The following is a 22,905-nucleotide window of genomic DNA, read 5'->3' as shown; positions in this document are numbered from 1 at the left end:
ATGGAAGTTAATCAACTACTGACCCTTGCACTAGATCCCTAATGTTCCAGTACTTGTAGAGGGAGGCTTAAAGGGGCAGCATTTTTATATGAAATTCTCTTTAAAGGGGCAAAATAAACACGTTGCACAAATATGTAAGGCAGCTTAGACCATCAATAAATAAGTATTAAAAAAATACCTTTTTTTAATTAAAGTGGAAGCACACCTCTGGCCAAATTGTATAATTTATTGTGATTGGCCAGGAATCTCAGAAGCAAAGAGTCGTATCTGGTCTGAGAGAACATTACGTTATTGGATGAGAGGCGATCACATGATTGCAGACGTCCAATAGTGTTTCGCCTTCTTCGACCAGGCACGCCTCACTACTGGTGAATGTCCTCACCTATCACAAAAAAGAATGAGTCTTGGCCAAGGGTATCAACCCAACTTTAAGCCATTTTCTATTGGTACTAAGAGTATGTACTTCATGTGTTTTCCATGACTTCTACACACCCTATACATCAGTGAAAGTAATTATAATCCTGTACAGCCATAAAGTCTAAATACTGACTACTATGGTACAGTATAGTAAACACCAATTAAAGTCCTTGGATGTAAGCAGGGGGTATATTTTCTCTTTACTATGAAACAAGCTGAAACAATATTAAAACAGATTTAGCATCCACAAGACAAATGTATAGTCAAACAGAGCAAGTCCAAATTACCCAGGTGAATGGAAGTCTTTGTCCAGATTTGTGGTGTGACGTATAAAGTTGGTTGCAGCATCTTTTCCCGCCAAAATCCATTTAAAAAAAAATCATATTATATAAATATTGGTTGGACGGAGGGTTCCACCACTCCAGGTTTCTTATACAATGTATATGCAAACCAACAAAACTCACAAAACACATTATTAAAAAAATAAAATTATATATATATATATATATATCACAATTTCCAGGCATTTTTCATCATCAGTACAAAATATACATCGCTGTCAATCGAGGCGCTAACTCCAGAATAATAGTTCAAAAATTCATCTTTTGTAACCTGGAACGAGAGGTGCAAAACACAAAATTAGTCTCAAGTATGAGGATGATTGAACTTTAGTAGGACCATTATACAGCCTTACTGAGAGAGTTTAAACGTAGCCTGTGTGTGAGTAAATGAATCACAGAATAACAGAGTGCTTTGTAGCTTCGCAAATAACTTTTGACATGAATTTAGTAATTAGACTGGGTAACTCTGGTGCATTACAATTAGCTTTGCCTGGGAATGAGAGCCAGAGAAAAAGGTTTAAGAATATACACAATAACCATATAAGACAATAAAAGACCCATCACCAAGATATAGTTAAAAGATATGATATACAATAATAGCTGCTGGAGATTTGAAAAGCCTGTGAAAGAAAGAATAAGTGATAAAAATATTAGGCATTATTTTAGGAAAAAAACAATAAGAATATTTACAAACAGCTACTTAGGACGGCGAGGGGGGGGGGGGGTGCTTCTCTATTTTGTATCACTCCAAGGCAGTGCACAAGCCAGAGGCTGCCTATGCAATCACAACGCTTGGGACAGATTTTTGTTTTTGGGACAGGGGCATGACCAGTGCTTTTTGTCTTATATCAGCACAACATTGACCACAGTGTAAAATGTGTGGTATATGGTTGGCACTGATGGAGAGGAGAATCAATACTCCAATACACATTTTAAGAAAGCTGCAATGGTAATTTAAAACAGGATTGGATAGTGCCTGTTACTGTCATGCAATATAGAACTTTCAGTTTTTAGATTTAGTTGTTGAGCGCTTGAAACACCCTTCAGCAATAGGGTGCTCATAGACCCTACTTCTACCACAAATACTGCAGTCATGCAATCTATTTTGGGGTGAATTTTATGGTCCTTCTCCAAAAGCAGGCACTCCATTATCAAATATATACAAAATCTGCATGTTCTCGTAAACAAAATAAAATAACCGAAAATGATTAAATTATTTATGATTTATTATTTAAAAAAAAATGATCAATGATTAATTATGTTATTTAATCATTATTAACTGTTTTATATGTTAGAAAAATGTTTATAAAAACAGTGTTAAAAAGAAGATATTGCTGCATTTGCAAACTCCAGGGGGTAAATGTATCAAGCTGAGAGTTTTCCGTCGGGTTTGAAAAACCAATCAGATTCTAGCTATCATTTATTTAGCATATTGTACAAAATGACAGCTAGAATCTGACTGGTTGCTATAACCAACATCTCCACTTTTCAAACCCGCCGGAAAACTCTCAGCTTGACACGTTTACCCCCAGATGTTGATGTCAAGACTTTCTTGAAAAAATTTGGAGAAATACACTAGGGAATGCAGTCTGAAGTACATTATCGTCTGGATTCTGAAACTGTTGTGTGTATGCGCAGTGTGACACATGTTAAGTGAATCGCATTTTACGTGGTGCAAATGGAATCACATCCAACTCAAAATCAGTCTGAAATGACTGAATATTTATTTATCTTAGCGATGATGTCATTACGGATGATTATAGATGATTTTATTTTCTGCCTAGAAACCAGTAGTAAAGAGTCTAAAGCATGTGCTTATTCTGTTGGCCAACTGAGCCACAAGCTAGCAACAATAGCTGAAAAGAATTTAAATCCACATTCCAATGACCGCAATGATTATGAGTTTGCCTCCACCCGCCAAACATAGCAGTGGCGACCCGTGGGATCAGAGCGGATGAGCACCAAATGAACAAATCTGTTCAATTTGGTCATCTATGGTAAAATTGGAGGCAGATCCTGATGTTGGGTGATCAGGTCTGGTATAGAATGAGCCCATGAAGTCTTAGCTCAATAACCAAACCATTCTGTAATTTAACAGTTTAATCGTTCCTGAAAGTACAGGAGTATTTTTCCAATCCGAGGAAGTGATTGAAGCAAAAAGAGTTAACCTGCAATTGAATACAACAATTACAACCAATAATGATTTGGTAAAGGTTAGTAAAATTAGTGAGTGGTTATTTATCACACAAGCGTGTACGTTGCTTATATTGTAACCGATAGGACAATAAAATTAGCTCAGTGATGTCATACGTTAGTGATATAACCCGAACATATCTGGTGTTATTTAAAAACCATACGCTTATAGTCGCCAGGCGTTCTTCATCATGGTTACAAAGTAAACATCGGTATCGATCGAAGCACTGACACCAGCATAGTAGTTTGTGAATTCATCTGGGGTGACCTGTTACGGTTAGAAGATAAAACATAAACAAACACCTTTTTTCTGCAAACATTTCCGATTGCAGAAGAAATTCCGCATATAAAAAACGAAAGAGGCTGCTGAAAATAAACATAGGTTACATGACATTGTGTGTTACTATGAAAGATTAGAGTGGATGGATATGTTACCATGAAATAAGACATTCTTGTTTAGTCTATATTAATGTTGTGAAAAGTAACGTGTGATATATGCCTATTTCTTCCAAAACATACACAACGGACACCAACACTTGTCCACAGAAGCAAGACCAAGGGATAAATGTATCAAGCTGAGAGTTTTCCGGCGGGTTTGAAAAACCAATCAGATTCTAGCTATCATTTATTTAGTACATTCTACAAAATGATAGCTAGAATCTGATTGGTTGCTATAGGCAACATCTCCACTTTTCAAACCCGCCGGAAAACTCTCAGCTTGATACACTTGCCCCCAGATTTGGGTGAAGTTCTCACCCACACACTGTAGTGTAATTTTGTCACACAATTTTGTTACCCCTTCACACATTTATATACACTGAGGAGAGTTGCATTCAACACACAAACACTCATGGCAGAATAATGTGCATGTTTGTAAAACATCTCCCACAAACTGTAATAATATGCTGGACACTTCCGCAACCGTCCTGAACACAAAATTGTGTCTCATTACGCTTTCATGTATCTACTATACCCTGGGGAGAGCTGCGTTCCCACACAAAAATATCACATTCTAAGGCGAATGTGCAGGCCTGCAACTGTGATCTTCTCTGGCAGACCTCTGTCTAATATCGGTGATGTGCAGATCTACAGACCGCTCTCCCCTGTGATCTGCTCTGGCAGCTCTCTGTCTTTCTTCTTCCCTCCCTATAATATCAGTGATGTGCAGGTCTACAGACCGCTATCCCCTGTGATCTGCTCTGGCAGCTCTTTGTCTTTCATCTTCCCTTCCTATAACATCAGTAATGTGCAGGTCTACAGACCGCTCTCCTCTGTGATCTGCTCTGGCAGCTCTCTGTCTTTCCTCTTCCCTTCCTATAACATCAGTAATGTGCAGGTCTACAGACCGCTCTCCCTGTGACCTGCTCTGACAGCTCTCTGTCTTTCCTCTTCCCTTCCTATAATATCAGTAATGTGCAGGTCTACAGACCGCTCTCCTCTGTGATCTGCTCTGACAGCTCTCTGTCTTTCATCTTCCCTCCCTATAATATCAGTGATGTGCAGGTCTACAGACCGCTCTCCCCTGTGATCTGCTCTGGCAGCTCTCTGTCTTTCCTCTTCCCTTCCTATAATATCAGTGATGTGCAGGTCTACAGACCGCTCTCCTCTGTGATCTGCTCTGGCAGCTCTCTGTCTCTCCTCTTCCCTCCCTATAATATCAGTAATGTGCAGGTCTACAGACCGCTCTCCCTGTGACCTGCTCTGGCAGCTCTCTGTCTTTCATCTTCCCTTGCTATAATATCAGTAATGTGCAGGTCTACAGACCGCTCTCCTCTGTGATCTGCTCTGACAGCTCTCTGTCTTTCATCTTCCCTTCCTATAATATCAGTGATGTGCAGGTCTACAGACCGCTCTCCCCTGTGATCTGCTCTGACAGCTCTCTGTCTTTCATCTTCCCTCCCTATAACATCAGTGATGTGCAGGTCTACAGACCGCTCTCCCCTGTGATCTGCTCTGGCAGCTCTCTGTCTTTCCTCTTCCCTCCCTATAATATCAGTAATGTGCAGGTCTACACACTGCTTTCCATGTGAACTGCTCTGACAGCTCTCTTGTCATTTATCCTGGTACCTCGATCGCCCACTATCAGTGGTGGAAGTGGGGGTATACATTGGTATACCATACCGCCACTTCTCCAACTGCCTTCAGTGTAAAACTCCATTCCATTCACTTCCATTCCCATTACATTTTCCATACCGCCACTTCTACATTTCCACTTTGACCACTGCCCACTATGATATCAGTAAAAACAGCAATGCAAATTCACTTTCACAGGCACATTCTGTACCATAGCTTATCACAGTGCAAAGAAAGGAACATATTATTTACAAGTAGGAGAAAAAAAGAAAACAAAAATATAAAAACAACATATACATTTAACTTAGTTAAAATAAGCTACACTCATCATCAGTCTATATCATAAGTATCGCCTGATTTTTTTTCTTTGTGATGGTCTTGTCTTCATTCTTATTCTCACCATTTAATTATATAGCGAGAGAGAGACTGAGGTCAATTTAATAGCAGTCAATTAACCTACTAGTATGTTTTTGGAGTGTGGGAGGAAACCAGAGCAAAATTACGCAAGCACGGGAAGAACATACAAACTCCACACAGAAAACGGCATGGTCGGGATTCAAACTCATGACCCTAGCGCTGTGAGGCAGAAGTGCTAACCACTCTGCAACTGTCTTTCCTTTATGTCTCTTTCACACCAATTTTAAAACTATAAAGCACATTTACGAAAGTGCAAGAGTAAAACAGTGCAGTGCAGGGCACTTGTGACATCACACGCCTACTTGTGCACATGTGCACTCAATATTACAGTAAAGCGTGTAGATTTGTGGACCGTAATGGTAATGACTGCAGGGGTATCAATGTTTGCTGACAAAGCATTAGGCAAATGAGTTTACCTACTCTTGTATCCAGATGCGAAAATGAGATTTTGTTTTGTGGGAAGTCCGTATTTAAATATGACAAAAGGGTGAATAAAGCACCTATACAGGAGTGTTACCTGCTTAAGCCATTTTCTCTGCAATAGGACTTTTGACCACAATGAAGGTGTTGGAGATTGGGCTTTATCCTATGCTTAGATAATTGGAGGCATTCCGCACCTTCCGGTCGCAAGTTGGCAAAAAACTGCCTTTCTAGGTGCGCTAAGATCAATGTAGTCTTCAAACAACACAAAAGTGACACATGAAATAAATGCAAAGCCAATGTCGTGACTAATTAAACCTAAGCTGGTAACAAGATGGGCTCTGAAGTGACGTTTTGTTACCATGTGCATTTTTTAGCTTGGTCCACAAACGTGCCTAGAAAATTTTCGGGGGACAGTTTCAAGGACAGGAAAGTCAGCGTGCCCTTTGAAATAAGTGAATAGAAACATAGAAGCAGCGGGGATTGGCATTTTCTGCAGTTAGCAAATGAGCTTTATTGCAGGAAAATAGTTCCTAGTCTGTTCTAGCAGGAATTAACCAATGGTAATAAATAAGAGGGGACTAACTCAGCCATATATCTTACCACAGTACAACAGCACGTGACAGGGAGAGGCAGACAGGGAGTCAAGCTATACTATCTAAAACATATATATTTGATTTTTTCAATTGAAACAAGACACCTTCTAGTTAGATGAAACCGATGTTTGCAACAGTAGTTGATCATGTGTTGTAACTAACCTGTCCGTCTTTATCATAAGGAGAATCAAAGTTATCTAAAAAACTCCTAAAAACTTGATCTTCTGTCCATTCCCCGTTTTGATATTTTGGATGGTATTTTGCATTATATACGCCTCTTAGATCCTCAATAGTCACGATACCATCTCCCGTTTTGTCCAACTTTCTAAATGCCTGTAAAATGATCTCTTTTCTTGCATTGGACATAGGTGGCTGGAAGAAAATGATTGGAAATCAGTGATATTGTACCATATAAAGGTACACTCAAAATGAGTGTACCCTAATCATTCAAAACAGTACATTGTATTCAGTGAGGATTCACCATTATAAGAAATAAAAATACAAGAAGCTACAATGTAATTAATCTCATGAAATATTGAATATTAAAAAACGATAAGCTTAGTATTAGCTGCATCGCCATTACCAAGCCACATATAAATTCAATGTGGCCAAAACCACGCACCTAAAGTTATAATGACACAATAAATATTTTAATATTTTATTCACTTTTTATTGTTTCCCACTGAACTTTAGCCATTTTTTGGGGGGACAGACATGGGCCATTGGAATTATTTTACTAGGTAGCTTTTTTTTGGGACAGCCATGGACCATTGGAATAATTTTACTAGGTATTTTTTTGGGGACAGGCATGAACCATTGGAATTATTTTACTAAGTAGCTTTTTTTTGGGACAGCCATGGACCATTGGAATAATTTTACTAGGAATTTTCTTTTTGGGACAGCCATGGACCATTGGAAAAATTTTACAAGGTATTTTTTTTGGGGGACAGCCATGGATAATTGAAATAATTTTACTAGGTATTTTTTTTTGGGACAGCCATGGACCATTGGAATAATTTTACTATGTAATTTTTTGGGGACAGCCATGGACCATTGGAATAATTTTACTAGGTAATTTTTTTTGGGACAGCCATGGACCATTGGATTAATTTTACTAGGTATTTTTTTTGGGGGGACAGACACTGATCATTGGAATAATTTTACTAGGTATTTTTTGGGGGGGACAGCCACGGATCATTGGAATAATTTTACTAGGTACTTTTCTTGGGGAAAGATTCACGGTCGTCAGAATGACTACATAGCGTCTCACAGAGCGGAATCACAAACTGGGAATATTCTAAGCGTTTCTACCTAGACAGAATGTGCAATTCCATCCTATTGGCATCTACATCACCAGGGATTTTCCCGTTGGTGCCCTTTCATAAATGTAAAGTAGATGAAAAAAGTGTCACTTACCTGAGCCAGGTGCGTGTGACACCAACGGGATTTGGTTCTTGTTACCAACATACAAAAGCCAACCATGCATTATGTTTTATAAAATTATGTTTATATTGTGTTAAGTTTCATTGTTTCACCGTCCATTTGAGTTCAAATTAAATATAAAGCACTCCCGCTTTAAGACACCCCCAATACCACCATGAATGTTCTTGGCATAAAAATGCACTAAAATATATTAACTGCGTTATATGGCACCCTCTTATAAAGCATCGATATAATGCCAGAACTTTATATAGTTTTTATTATAATTAATGATGCAGATGGTGTATCCGTTCCACCTGCATAGTTTCAGAGCTAATGAAAATATCCTCCATAGAAATATTTCCCAGTTTCAGATTTAATTTGTTGGCTTGTACATCCTCCCATGCAATTTACATTAAATATTTGGGACCTACTTAGGAAAAAAGTGGAAGAGAGAGCATTTTTACTCTTTATAATTGCCACCTCTCGGTTGCACTGAGGGGGGGGGAAGAGGCTTGCCCAGAGAAGGTCTAGTTGGGATACAGCACGGACATGTACGTCATGACATTACAAACTAAATGAAAGTGGAAAGCACCTTTATTTTCACCAAAGTGACTCACCCGTAACGTCACCAGGAACTCATCAAAGTCGATTGTTCCGCTTCCGTCTTTGTCGAATATGGAGAAAAGGTCCTGTGCTTCGTTTTTGTCTATCATCACGCCATAGTCACTCAGTCCTTTTAGAAACTCTTTGAAATCAAGGCTCCTGTTGTTATCGTCGTCCATGATTTTAAATACTCTGTAGAAACAAGTGTTAGACGGACACAACACAATGAATCATTTCCATTGTTTTAGTGTAGCAAGGTACACAAGTATAGACTGTTTTATGACTAGTGAATGAGCTACTCAGCATTGTGTCTTCAGCTCACCTCCCTATGCCCTTGATGCCAGCAGAGCCCCTCGAGAGACACTGGAGACGAAGCTTCTCCACAGGATCTGAACAGGTTTGCAGGCTCTTCTTCGCCTGCATGGACATCTCTCGGTCATGTCTTGCAGTACCTGCCATCTACAGGACAAAGAGACGGATTGTTCATGACAAAATAGCATTGGAAAAGGCAGTAACTGTAAAGAAAAAATGCTTTGTGACACAAACGCTGTCAAAGTCACTGATGGACTGTATGTGTCCAAGGTTTCCCACCTAAGTGTTTTAAACTCCATGGAAAAATGTTAATGTTGGAAAGATAGTTTTCACAATGTTTTAGGCTAGTAAGAGCCAGATGAAGTAAGAGCTAGATGAAGGGTTCCTTGGAGTGAATGGTGAGAGAGGGACGGCCTCCATTAATTAGGCCCATTTTAGGTCTTCTGACCTGCCAGTCAGACAGCAGACTAATTAATAGCTGCACATGCAAACTGTAGTTTAAAAGGCTGCTCAGTCAGTCTTTCTCATTAACTGGGAAAATGAGAGAGGCTGACTGACATAAAGAGAGAACACTGCTTTTTGGTCATAAAAGCAGCTGAGGCCAGTCCTACCAGAACATGGGACGGCTGTGACTTTTTATGGCAGCGGTGTGGAAGAGTGCCCGGTCTACCCCAGGAGACAGCGTCTGTACCCTGATCCCCTGAAAGCTGTGTCATTTAGGAACCATAAAATATGCGGATGTGCAGGACTGTTCATTTTGCACGAATGTTCCTATTTGTCCACCTCATAACGAGGTGCATGTCCGTATTCTGCTTTTAGGAACAGCCCTCAGAAAACTGCTCAACTTATGCATGAGAGGAACCATCTTTATTAGATATGCCACTATCGTTACACTTCCCATAAAATCGGACACATTTGTTGAAAAAAATGGCACAATTTATTTAGCATTTGTGCTGCAGAACTACTATTTTTTTGCATTTTGGAAAACGACCCTTATTGTCTGGAAAACATTGTATATTTATATAATTACATCACAATATAGTGAATACACCACAGTAATTACTGCTTTAGGTGGTGACTGGGGATATATCGCTTCTGGTTTGCAAACACAACTCTTGCTTGAAAACTCTTGCATTTAACAGTGTTCTCCAGCAAATTCATAATTGCTCACGCTGCCACATAATGGCCAATATCTCTATATACACCTAAATCAGAGGTAAATCCAGCTGTAAACAGGAGGTGTGCTGACACTTGATCCAGCTTCAGTCTGCACAGTAGTGATATGGTGGTTCTCCTCCATGCCGGTCTGCTGCCTCTCTACTTCACTGTACTGTGCTATATGTGATAGTGCATTACAGCAGAAACTTAGGGCATTGTCATTAAAGGTAATAGGGTACACTGTCCCCCTGCCAAACTGTAGAGATTCAAAATGCTGCATTCAGTCTCCAGACAGTGGATTGTTATGGTGTGGCACTGGAACCACTTTCCCCATCTACTTTCATGATACCCCGAGTATATCGTCGCTTTAGAACTCAACCAGTTGTTTTAAAGGTGCATGAAAATATGGGCTGGAGACAGGTCACCTATGTTACCATACAGGCAGATAGCAGAGAGCATTGTGGTGTACAATATCTACACACTGCTCAATCGCTGATCGCTGGCTGTGTACATAAAAAAAGAACATAATGTTCATTATGTGGGGGGTTCATAAGCGGGTGAGGTGACATTAATCATTTGGCTGGAGAGCTGCTGTAAGTTTCAGATTCCTGCATAGTAATGAACCAGGGGAGGTATAAGCACAGTCAGTTGCTACTTATATTGTACCATATATTTTGAAATCACAGGTTTAGAACGTTAACCACATGATGAGAGAGTAAGGACTATTGTGTTTAGAAGGGGCTCGGTAGTTTCCACTCATACATAAGCAGATGTGAATGCCCACTTTGTAATGTTTTATCGTATATACATATATACCACTAACCCTAAAACATACTTGCCAACTTCTTCTAGTTGGCGTCCGGGAGCTGGCGGAGGAAGGTGGGCATGCGGGGGGGCGGGGACCCGAAAATCGCGTCATTTTGGACCCGCCCCCCCCCCACCCGTGACGTAATGACGCATCATTTTACAGTGGGGGCCACTTCATTAAGAAGTGGGCTGATGCGGGAGACTGCCATACACACCCGGGAGTCCGGGTGACCCACTTGGAATCCTGGTGTCTCCCGGACATTCCAGGAGGGTTGGCAAGTATGCCCTAAAATGAATTTGTCTTTTATAAAAGAGCTAGTAAAAACATTCACAAACATATATGTAAAGGTTTCCATACCTCCCCAGAACTTAAGATCATTACTGACATCAGTCCCAAGATATGGCCAATCTGGGAGGGGGTGTGGTCTCACCTGAAATGGGCATGGTCCGCTTTGTCCTGATTTCTCATTCGGGAATGTTGGTACTCAAATGGGGGATTATTTTTATGTTTCTTTGTCTTTGCTATGTAGATGAGTATGCCAGCCATACCTCATACTTGCCTACTTTTTAAACTTCTCCTCCCGGGAAATCCTGGAGGAGAAGTCATGTGACAGGGGGTGCGAGGGGGCGCCACCGTAGCCCCGCCCCCTCTAAGAAAAGCCGATATTCACAGCATTTCATAGCAGGGGGCAGGGCTTAGTTACACAAAATCGCATCATTAAGCCCCGCCTCCATCACCTCCGGGACAATGTCTACTTTTCCGGGAGTCCGGAAAATTCGAAAGAGTAATCAAGTATGCCTATACCTCCTAAGATTAACATTCATGATTTTAAAAGAATGAAAACTAGCTTATACCTCCCAGTCTGCCCAAACGTGCTTTGATCTGCTCGTGTCACGGCTATTTTAGGATGTGGACTGCGCTGGGAAAATTTCGGCACTCTGGACAGCAAGTCTGCTGTGCACAGGAAAATATCTCCTCCCACGTTCACAGCTATCTTCCACTTTAATTTATTCCTGAATAACATGTAACTTAATTTTTGCTTGTGGGGAAGAGTGTGAGGAGTAGGTCAGCGCTACAATAACATATATTTATAAGTGGAGCGCGCAGCACAAATTCTTATAAACTATGGAGTTTTTTTTAGCATATGCTGCAAATCGCAGCGATATATAATTAGGTAGCACCACTATTTACCATGGCGGGGCTACTCTGGGAGCCCTAGCGAACACCCCCCCTTTTCCAAGAACATTTCTTCCTACTCACCAGCAGCCGAACGCTTTCACAGGTGAGGTGTAAAAGACAAGTAACGCGTTTCCTTGCTGCGAAAAGCTTTGTCTTTCGCAGCTTAATAAATTGAGAACTGCTGCCTCCTCATAGAGGTCTATGGGGATCTTCACTGCTTGTTAAACATGTAAAAAAATTAATGAATAAATGTATGATAGTGAAACAAAACCAAAACTTATACTGCTGCGAAATAAAAGAAAACACAAGGGGGTAAATTTATCAAACTCATACTTGCCTACTCTCCCAGAATTCCCAGGAGATTCCTGAATTTCTGGGAGTCCTCGTGAACTCCGAGGAGGGTAGGCAAACCTCCCCCGAATTTGCCGAAATTCACAGCATTGAATGGCAGGAGCGGGGCTTAATCATGTCATTGCGCCCTGCGTAATAGTGGGGACGGGGCTGTAGTGATGCAAGAACGTTACCACGTCCCCTCCTACCCCCTGTCACATGACTTCTGAGACTTCTGACTTCTCTTGAGATCCCAGGGGGAAGTTTAGAAAGTTGGCATGTATGATCAAACTGCGGGTTTGAAAAAGTGGAGATGTTGCCTATAGCAACCACTCAGATTCTAGCTGTCATTTTGTAGAATGTACTAAACAAGTGATAACTAGAATCGAATCTGATTGGTTGCTAAAGGCAATATCTTCACTTTTTCAAACCCGCACCTAGATAAATCTACCCCATGGTCTTCTATAGCAAATTACCAAATATAACAGTGCAGAAAATTGATTGTAACCTAAAATGTGTTTCCATGTCCTTTAAAAAATTTAAATAACATATATATATATATATATATATATATATATATATATATATATATATATATATAAATGTATATAAAGGTTAGTATGTCCAAATTGGAAATATACTTTATTGAGGAGTATAATTTGTAACCTGTTTTTTCGTCAAACTCATATGCACAGAGCACTTCATTTGCAATATCAGCCATAAAGAGTCATAGATGAACCGATGAATAGTGCGCACTCCTTCGTGCAGACTATTTGCAAGACTGTCTATTATGACTTTTGGACCAGTCCATTACTCAATTGCAACTTTCCTATGTTTCTCCTAAAATACTGCTTGTTGGAGCCTTCAGTGTTCTCCCCAGCACCTATTTCCCGGGTGCTCCACCCGGCTGGTTTTACTTACCACCCGGCTCTTGGAGCCCAACAGAGTCCTATTATAATAATATAAGCCATTGTTTCTCCTATTAGAACAGGCACTATGTGACCCTTCCTCTCACAAGACGCCACCAAAACTATCATCCACGCACTCATCATCTCCCGCCTTGACTACTGCAACCTTCTCCTCACTGGCCTCCCCCTATCCCATCTTGCCCCCCTCCGATCTGTACTCAATGCGGCTGCTAGACTCATCTTTCTCTCACACACGCTCCTCCTCTGCCTCCCCTCTCTACCATGCCTTACACTGGCTCCCTTTCCCCTACAGAATCCTCTTTAAACTCCTTACTACCACTTACAAAGCTCTCTCCCAGTCTACTGCCCCCTACATCTCTAACCTCCTCACCATCCACACTCCTGCCCGCTCCCTGCGCTCTGCAAATGACCGTCCCCTCTCCTCCACTCTAATTACCTCTTCCCACTCCAGAATCCAAGACTTCTCCCGAGCTGCCCCCCTGCACTGGAATGACCTCCCTCGCTCCATCCGTCTCGCACCCAATCTGTGCTCCTTCAAACGGGCACTCAAAACTCACCTGTTCCTGAAAGCCTTCCAACCATCCACTTAACCCCTCATCTACTCTGCAGTTCTCCCCCCTCTCCCCTGCCCCTTTTTCTCCCTCGTATCACTGCCTCCCTTTTGTGCCTTTTTGTCCACCTTCCCTTAGGATGTAAGCTCGCATGAGCAGGGCCCCTCTCCCCTCCTGTCTCCATACCGAATCTTCTGCTCCGTATTTACTCCATATGTCTGCCCGGAGTTTCTGAAGCATTGGTACTCTGTGTTTATTGTTCTGTAATGTTTCACCCTGTATGGTCTACTGTTTGTACTATGTAAGGCTCTGCGGAAACTTGTGGCGCCCAACAAATAAATGATAATAATAATAATAATAATAATAATAATAATAATAATATGTGAGCACTACAGCCAGCAGTGTCTGTTAAATCACTGACCACCAGTCTGACCAGTCCTGGCAGGAGTGGGCAATAATCTCCAACATTTTTCATTATTATTGCAAAGTATTACACTGTCTCCACCCGGCTATTTCTTAATGCCACCCGGCTGGCAAAATTATCTGGGGAGAACACTGGCCTTGTTTACTATATGTCTTCAATTAATAATGATAGTAATGATAATGATAGTTGTGTATTTACCCCCTGTGCCATATTCATACGTTTATATGTTTTAATTATATTGGTATGTGTGTGTTCTTTTATTGTATGGCACCATGTGTCTCTCCCATCCAGATCATACATTGTCTCATTATCTACAACATATGTCATTCACTACTTGTCTCCGTCCTTAACAAACTAATAACCTACAAACATGAATCGCATGGAGGCTACACAAGCAACGATCTAATCATTCTGTGACTGACAATTTAGACTGAGGTCACGCTGTGAGGGTACTGAACGGCAGGATCCACATACACTATAGACGGCCAGTGATTGCAGATACACACCAAAGTTATCATAGGCAGACCAGAGTCTCCTGCTAATCCAATCAAAATACATCAAGCAGAATGATTTCTGGCCCACACAAACAAAAAGCTCAAATCATAAAGCAAAGGTATTGAGGGGCCTGGATTACTCTACAACGCTTTTATGTGTGTGTTTTAACAAACAGAGAGGTGAAGAGGCCCCAAAAGGGTATTTTGCCTAGGCGGCTTAGTGGTTAGTACTTCTGCCTCACAGCGCTATCACATTAACAATAATGTATGTGTGTGTATGTTAGGGACTGTAGACTGTAAGCTCCATTGGGCCAGGGACTGATGTGAGTGACAAATATTCTCTGTACAGCGCTGCGGAATTGGTGGCGTTATATAGATGAAGGTGTATGGTTAGTTATACTTTTAGTGCACAATCTGTATCATTTCACGTTTCCGTTATTCTGATGGGGACTGTAACTGTAGACCTCCAGCACCACCAGCACTGGAATGGGAGTGTAAAAAGAAGTGCAAAATCGCCTTGATTTTGCAGCAGTACACATCTACTTTATGCCATACTTGTCTACTTTTTCAATTTGTTTTCCGGGAGGTCCAGGGGCAGGTGGACGTGTGGGGCGGGGCTTATAGAATTGTGTCACTAAGCCACGCCCCCTGTCTGATCATCACCATTTTGCCCCATACCCGCAGGGGTGGGGCCACGATGTCACGTGAATCGTGTCACTAAGCCCTGTCTCCTCCATTTAACTTTCCAAACTGGACTGGATCCGAGAGTAATTCCAGAAATTCTGGAGTCTCCCAGACATTCCGGGAAAGCACACAACTATATTGTATAATCTTAGTAGACGCCTCCACAAGGTAGAAGTGTAGCTAGGTTAGCGGAGGGGGCAGGGAAATCTCCAGAGACGCACTGTGCAAAACTGTATATATCATATAATAGTCCAACCTCCTAACACTTTGGAACCACCTATTTCATTAAATTAAACGTTTCATTTCTTCCCCCTAAAATACTGTTGAGTTTAAAAGCCTTATTTATAGTTTAAATTAATTATGACAGGGAGGGGACATCGGAAGTGTCTTTATTACTAGTGGCACTTTTTGGTAAATGAAGATTTTTAAAATGCTTATTTCCATATACTCGCACACCAAATTGAAATCTTATGTTTTAACACTCCATAAAACTACTGCAAAGAACGCTAGCTCCGCCCACTGATCGTTTTACACTTCATAAATGAGTTTCTGCCAGATCTCGTCAGCACAGAGCTCACAGTAAGGAGTAAAGTTGGGTACACACTACAGGTTTTTCACCCAATTATTGTGCCAATCACACGATAAACGACCGCTTGGTAAGATATCGCATGATCACATGATTATGTTTTATCGCACCAAAGTACATCGTAATGTTTGATTTAATTTATAAACTTCCTAAAACCCATGATCCACGATGGAACAATGTTCGGCAAATGTAGAAGTGTGTACACACTGACGACCAGCAGCGCAGGCAGATCTCTATAAAGTGTGTACAGAGTCAAGATCATCTCAGCAGATGATAATGAGAGATGAAGATCACAGATTTGGAGGTAAATCATGTAGGTGTGTACACATAAATCTGCATGCTCATCGGGACTTTCAGTCGTTGGTAAAATCGTTACAGAAATAGCATCTGATGTAATTTTCTGCAGGATGTACCCAGATTAAGAGTGACTCTGCTTAGTGGCTGCAATATTAGGGACAAGTTATTAGGCCCTAACATGAGTTTAGATGCAATACATGTTATAACAATAAAGTACATATAAAGATTAAAAATATACACACATGACATACACCAATATATCATACTTGCCAACTCTCCCGAAATGTCTGGGAAACTATCCCGCATTCGGCAACTTGCTCCTCAAAATGACGTGATTCGCGGTGAAATGCATCATTTTGGCCGTGGCCCAGCGGAAAAAAACGGCATTTTGTAGTGGGGGGCAGGACCAAAATGACGCGATCCGCCGCACCCCGCCCCTCCCGCCCTCCAACCGCGCCCCCTTGCCCGGGATCTCCCGGAATTACGTTTCCAAAGGTTGGCAAGTATGCAATATATTAACTTTAGAATTATAAGAATACAAATAGATATCCATGTTTTGCAGATATTTTTGCCCACAGAAGTTAATAGGAAACACAATATAATGTGTATTAGGTGTTATTGTTATTGCCTAAAAGAGGCATGTGGCACCTCAGACCTCCTACAAAACACCCATCTGTGTAAAATACAGTATGTGCATGATCAGTATCTGCAAAAAACAGTTCAGCTTGTGCTTCTCTGTAGTACAAACATATTCATACAGATACATACTAATAAATATCATATACAGCACCTCATTTAATAAATATATATTACCTTGCTGATAGCAAATAAAACTGAACAGTGGAGCCTTTGTTCTGATTATTTTGAACAGTCATATAATCCAGTTTCCATTCCTATTTGCTATGCCGGATCCCGGTTATTGATTGATAGGTTTGTTTAAATATTATTAAAGGATTAAATAATAGGTTACTAAGTACTTGTTGCTCCAGTGTAAGTAATAAGGTGGAGGTGACCAGATATTAACAAAAAGCAGTACAGCACAGGGTATATTGTTAAATTATACAACTGCCAAGGACATAAGCAGGATACCCTTGAGGCAGGTGGGCCTTATAGTAGTTACATCTCCTCTGTATTCTTCACATCACCGTATATAATTAAACATATATATTAGGTGAAACAGTGACAGAGTGGTTAGCATTGCTGCCGTCCCCTCAACGTTCAGATGCGCCTATTATCAGCTATTACAGTAACAAATTTCCACTCATTATTCTGCGCACCTCTATGGGACGCGAGGAAAAATGTCACGAGACATATCGCGTCACATTGCGCCAAATTCAATTTGCTCCTATGCCTGTGGAGATTGTATGTTCTCCCCATATTCACATATATTTCCTTCATGTACTCTGGTCTCCTCCCATAGTCCAGAAAATATTCTGGTTAATTGGTTTTGGATGATATTAAATATTTTGGGGATTATGTTAAATTGAACGCAAATTGCATTCTTAGCGCATAGTATGCTTTTTTATATCTGATCATGTGCACAAACCCCTCATTTGCTTTGCGCGCCTGCCCAGAAGTAAAAAAAAAGCGCCTTAGACGCCAAGAACGCAAATTGCGTTCAATTTAACATAAGCCCCATTGTGTGTGTTTGTGTAGTGGAGACTACAGATTATAAACTACACAGGGGCAGGGACTTATGTGAATAATTCACCAGTCTCTGTAAAGTGAGGTATAATATGTAGGTGTAATATAAATAAAGGACTATAATATATAAATGATAATAATGTGCATTGGAAAAATGCATGCCCCCGTTTTCAGCGCTAAAATACTTTCACATTGCAGTCAAACATTGTATTTCTATTGCAATATAGCATATTAATTCCCTGGGGTCTGGGTCAATTCCACACCAAATAAACTGCATCATCTCCGCTCATGTAAGTACAGGTTTTATATTATACATACTATATCTGTGTATTGTTTTGCTCTCCAAAACACAATACAATAAATAAACAATAAATAAACACCATATTCCAATACAGACGTAACTATGCACTTAATGTCATGTTAATGCAAACATTATATCAGGGATTTGTTTTCTTTAATTAATACAAATACTAGCTGTATGTATGCGGATGATTGCAGGACTTTCTACATAACATCTATATGGAACTCAGTGATGCAGAAAGAAAAAGTTTAGTTAGTCAAATGACAGTTGTGCATTAATGTATAGATTAATTCATATGCATAATGTCACCTTAGAGGTTCGGGATGGGGATCCTCCTAGCAGCAGCCTGTAGTATTCACCTGCTACTATGGACGCAGCTTTAATTCAACAAGTGGAGGAGTTGCCCTTACACAGACTACTCCCCAGCTCATTGGTTCAGCGTAGAGAATTCTGCACGCTGATTGGTGGAAGCTGTTGTCTGTCTGGTGGGATCCGCCCCACCTGTGCTTGTTGCTGGAGGTTAGTACACATAATAGGGTTGCCATGGAGATGGCTTCAGATGACAGCTCACAAAGGAGTAGAACATGGCCCTGTAAACTCAGTCTGTGCTCAGTGATTGGTGGATATCTCCACCCCTTCTACAGCAGTGTTAGCCATGCTGGGACTTCTTACAATATAATCTTTCTTTGGATAGAATAGTTTGTTTTTGTGGGATTATTTTTTCTTCTACAGGGGTTTATACTAGACTGCATTACATTATAGTGTGTATTGCATTCAGGTAACACTAAGGTGTGTCTATTTGCAAATACAAATCCAGTGAAATACAGTTGTTAAATGCATCTCATATGTGATCACATCATAGCTGTTAATTGTCCACAACCCCTTAAAGAAAAGGCTTTTCACCTCTTCATCAACAGATCAATTTTTCACACCTTGCGATATGTCATTTAAAATGAAATATCTTTTATTTATTAGATCACCTAAGTTAATTTTATATATTTTGAAAGCATACATTCTCCTGGAATGCCCGGGAGAATCCCGAATTCCAAAGGAGGTCTCCTGGACTCCTGGGAGAGCAGACTATTCCCCTGCATTTTGCAGGAGGGGAGATCTTGATGATGCAGCCCGCCGCAAATCGTGTAATTTTGTGCCCCCACCCCTCCAATTAAATGATCACATCATTTACTCACGGGGGCAGGGACAAAATGATGCTATTCGCAGCGCACCACAACCCTCTGCGCCTGCAGTGCCCGGAGAGTAAAATTATAATGTCGCATGTATGTTTTTAAGCAGAGGCGGGACTTCTTTTGGTATCATATCAGAAAAAATAGGGGAAAATCAAGTTGTTCATGGTTTTACTACAATGATATAGTCTGGCAGGACGGTGGCACAGTGGTTAGCATTGCTGTCTCGCAGCACTGTAGTCGTGGGTAAAATTCTGAACAGGGCTAAATATTATTCAATTCTGAATAATAAATAAAAACACTACTTGGAGCATAATAACCAGAATTATATACACCGTACAATGACCAGTGGGTGAAAAAGGGTTTTAATTCACTGACATTCACATTATCACTTTTCTGCGCTCTTAGTTTTAATATTTCGCTAAACTGGGTACATGACTTTAATTAATATAAATAAAATCTAGGAATGTTACATATATAAAAATAACTTTTCCGTGGACTTCAGAGAGCCCTGTCAAATAACTTTCCTAACTTCCTCTCTGAGCTCTGCATTGTGGGGCTGCCTGAAGTCTCCTCGGAACACTCAGCCAGCGCTCCGAGGAGTCTGTGAACTCACGTTAGACTTGTGTATTTAAAAATGTCTGAGGTAAATAGCTGTCTCTGGCGGTAGGCACTGGGGTGGGTGGGGAGTGGAGCACGTACAGGGGCCGGCTGGGCCATGGAGCATCAGCCCCCCCCCCGGGCCAGTCCCATTACATTGGGCTGGGTCACTGGACCACCTGTATTTTTTTTCTTTCAAATTTTCCTAATAGGCTGCTGAGTCAAGTCTTGCCCCCTGGCCTGAAATTTGCCAGCCCTCCCCTGAGCACCTACCCCCTGGTACCCCCACCCTCTTTTATCCAGCTTTATTTCTGGGGAGGGGAGTGTTGAGGGGGAACAGCCTAGCACTTCAGAAGCATTATGATCGCACATGGTGTGAAAACACTCCAACGTGACACGATCACGCCTCCTTTTCATAGAAGGAGTGATTGTGTCTCAATCCGGAGGAGTTGAATACTGGAAGGTATGTCAATACCCTATAAGTGTTATCATCATCATCTGATTATTTATATAGCGCCACTAATTCCGCAGCGCTGTACAGAGAACTCACATCAGTCCCTGCCCCATTGGAGCTTACAATCTAAATCCTCTAACTTACACACACACAAACCGAGAGACTAAGGGCAATTTAATAGCAGCCAGTTAACCTACCAGTATGTTTTTGGAGTGTGGGAGGAAACCGGAGCACCCGGAGGAAACCCACGCAAACACGGAGAGAACATACAAACTCCACATAGATAAGGCCATGGTCGGGAATCGAACTCATGATCCCAGTGCTGTGAGGCAGAAGTGCTAACCACTAATACCCCTTTCATACTGCAGCTTGACCCAGGTTTTTGCCTGCAAAATGAATGACTCTTTTGTGATGTGGGATCAGCAATGGGTGCAAGGCTTCCCCCACAGGGTGAGGGGGTCTCCAGCAGTGCCAGGCCCCCCCATCATCACCACAGGGCCCTGTAGCATTCACAGTAGTTCCTGTACTGAATCTATCCATGTATTTATTATTGTTTATTTACATAGCACCAATCATATAATGCAGTAATGTACAGAGAATATATAGTCACTCACACCAGTCCCTCACCCATTGGAGCTTACAGTCAGTCAGTTTTGTCAAAAGCCAATTAACCTACTAGTATGTTTTTGGACTGTGGGAGGAAACCAGAGCACTCGGAGGAAGCCCACATAAACACTGGGAGAATATATAAACGCCTCACAGATAGTTCCGTGGTTGGAATAAGAACCCATGACCTAGCACTGTGAGACAGCAATGCTAACCACTGTGCCAGCATGCTAGCTCATATCTATCTATTCATTTATCTCATAGATATTTATCTTCAGGAACACCATGGGACACCAAGCATATTGAAAGGTGCTGCTCATGCTTTAAGGAAACATATTACATCCTGGCATTCTCAGGATTCTGTATAAAATGCTTGTCTGCATTGAGTGCCTATAATTTTGACTAACATGGCTCTAAGACAGGCCTGGCCAACCTGTGACTCTTTGCCAGTAGATAGCTTGTCGTTAGCTGGCAGGGCATGCTGGGACTTGTAGTTTCACAACACCCGGAGAGCCACAGGTTGGCCAGGTCTGGTCTAAGAGGAGACCTCAATGACTTTGAAAGTGGGGTGCCTGCTGGGGTCTGCTTGGCAAGACCAAGACCAGGTCAGCTGTTGCTAATGCTCCACAAGCAACTGTGTCTAAGGTGATGTCAGTATGGAGGTGAAACCCGGTGGAAGTCACTTTCCCAATGACAGTAATGGCGCCAACAATGACACTGACATAAAAATGACGATTAGAATCAGTGCAACAGTGAGTAAATTTCTACATACCATAATTTAGATGTACAGTATCTCTGATACCAGGTATAGCCAGTTATAGTCACCTCTAAATTGGGAATACACAAAAGCTGGCGCTTGCTAAGCTCGTCATTCACAGTGTTCAGAGTGTGATTGGCGCTTTTAAGGCGGCAATGGGTGGACTCGCCACCTCTATAATGTATTCTGGTGCCAAGTCACCCCATTGCACAAAACTTATAGGTACAGCCTCAGAATACTGTGTTCAGTTCTGGGAGTAAAGATTTGCCTTTAAACACATTTTTTAATTTAGCTGTCAAACTCGCCGAATATCGTCAAGTTGCGAAAAGCGCTGTCTAATGCATTTACTCCCTGGAAGGATATAAATACATTAGACTGTACAAAGAAGAGCAACTATAATGGTGAATGGTCTATAGTACAAAACTTACCCGGAAAGACTAATAGATCTTAATATGTATAGTTTGGAGCAGAGAATGGAACTGGGGGACATGATAGAAACTTTCTAATACATCAAGGGTTATAACAAGGTACAGGAGGGAAACATTCTACAAAGGAAGAGAGGTATTAGAACACGAGGACATGCACTGACACTGGGGGGAAGTAGGTTCAGAGGAAATGTGAGGAAAAACTACTTCACAGAAAGGGCTAATACCAGCTAGAGCTGTATTATATACACTCAGTATTACAGAGAGAACAATGCAGATGACGTGGCATGCTTCTATAGGTCCAGGCTTCAGGAGGGTCCAGTGTAAACAGGTCATAGACTAGTTCAAACAACCCCCTCCAAGGGTGAGGGTCAACATTCCAGATGATTCTCCCGCCCAGAAACCAGTATAAGCTAGTCTATACACAATACACAGTCAGTAACAGTTTTAACATTTATTCCCTAACATCGCTAAGTAGAGTATGCAATGTGCGATCTCTTCGGCGAATGAACCGGACAGCTGCTGATGAATAGGGGATTAAAATGATACTAAACATGACATGTTTCCTGTAACCTGAACCTTAAATAAAACTAAAGTGTACATATAAACATAATATATAAACTAATAATACATTTAATACTGTATGCTCATAAATCACTGGGGAATGGAACCAATTTAAATATGAACGATATATTATTAT

General features: G+C 41.1%; 1 protein-coding gene across 3 annotated transcripts; it reads right to left on the bottom strand.

The window, feature by feature from the left end:
* Positions 1 to 592: 592 nt before the first annotated feature.
* On the bottom strand, positions 593 to 18,555 carry CAPSL (calcyphosine like). Of its 3 annotated transcripts, none has more exons than XM_075184332.1 (6): positions 18,489 to 18,555; positions 8,805 to 8,941; positions 8,497 to 8,674; positions 6,620 to 6,829; positions 3,116 to 3,219; positions 940 to 1,029 (listed from the first exon to the last, which is right to left on the bottom strand). In XM_075184332.1, the coding sequence occupies exons 2-5, from the start codon at positions 8,939 to 8,941 to the stop codon at positions 3,118 to 3,120; spliced, it is 627 nt and encodes a 208-aa protein (XP_075040433.1). In that variant the 5' UTR covers positions 18,489 to 18,555; the 3' UTR covers positions 940 to 1,029; positions 3,116 to 3,117. The 3 variants fall into 3 exon arrangements, with proteins under 3 accessions (XP_075040451.1, XP_075040433.1, XP_075040442.1); XM_075184341.1 differs by lacking the exon at positions 18,489 to 18,555 and adding an exon at positions 17,048 to 17,113; XM_075184350.1 differs by lacking the exon at positions 3,116 to 3,219 and having other exon boundaries at positions 593 to 1,029.
* Positions 18,556 to 22,905: the final 4,350 nt, after the last annotated feature.

Source organism: Mixophyes fleayi, chromosome 1 (assembly GCF_038048845.1).
Source record: "Mixophyes fleayi isolate aMixFle1 chromosome 1, aMixFle1.hap1, whole genome shotgun sequence".
In the NCBI taxonomy this organism is placed as follows: domain Eukaryota; kingdom Metazoa; phylum Chordata; class Amphibia; order Anura; family Limnodynastidae; genus Mixophyes; species Mixophyes fleayi.
The sequence above is the reverse complement of the archived record's forward strand: the minus strand, read 5'-3'. Positions and strand labels throughout refer to the sequence as shown.

Bases quoted from the DNA above. Each gene is read 5' to 3' on its own strand.
- CAPSL (XM_075184350.1), bottom strand. From the start codon at position 8,941: ATGGCAGGTACTGCAAGACATGACCGAGAGATGTCCATGCAGGCGAAG. The intron at 6,830-8,496 runs GTGAGTCACTTT...ATTTTCTTCCAG, and splicing joins AGTTCCTGGTGACGTTACGG to CCACCTATGTCCAATGCAAG. The intron at 1,030-6,619 runs GTTAGTTACAAC...CTCTCGTTCCAG, and splicing joins CTTATGATAAAGACGGACAG to GTTACAAAAGATGAATTTTT.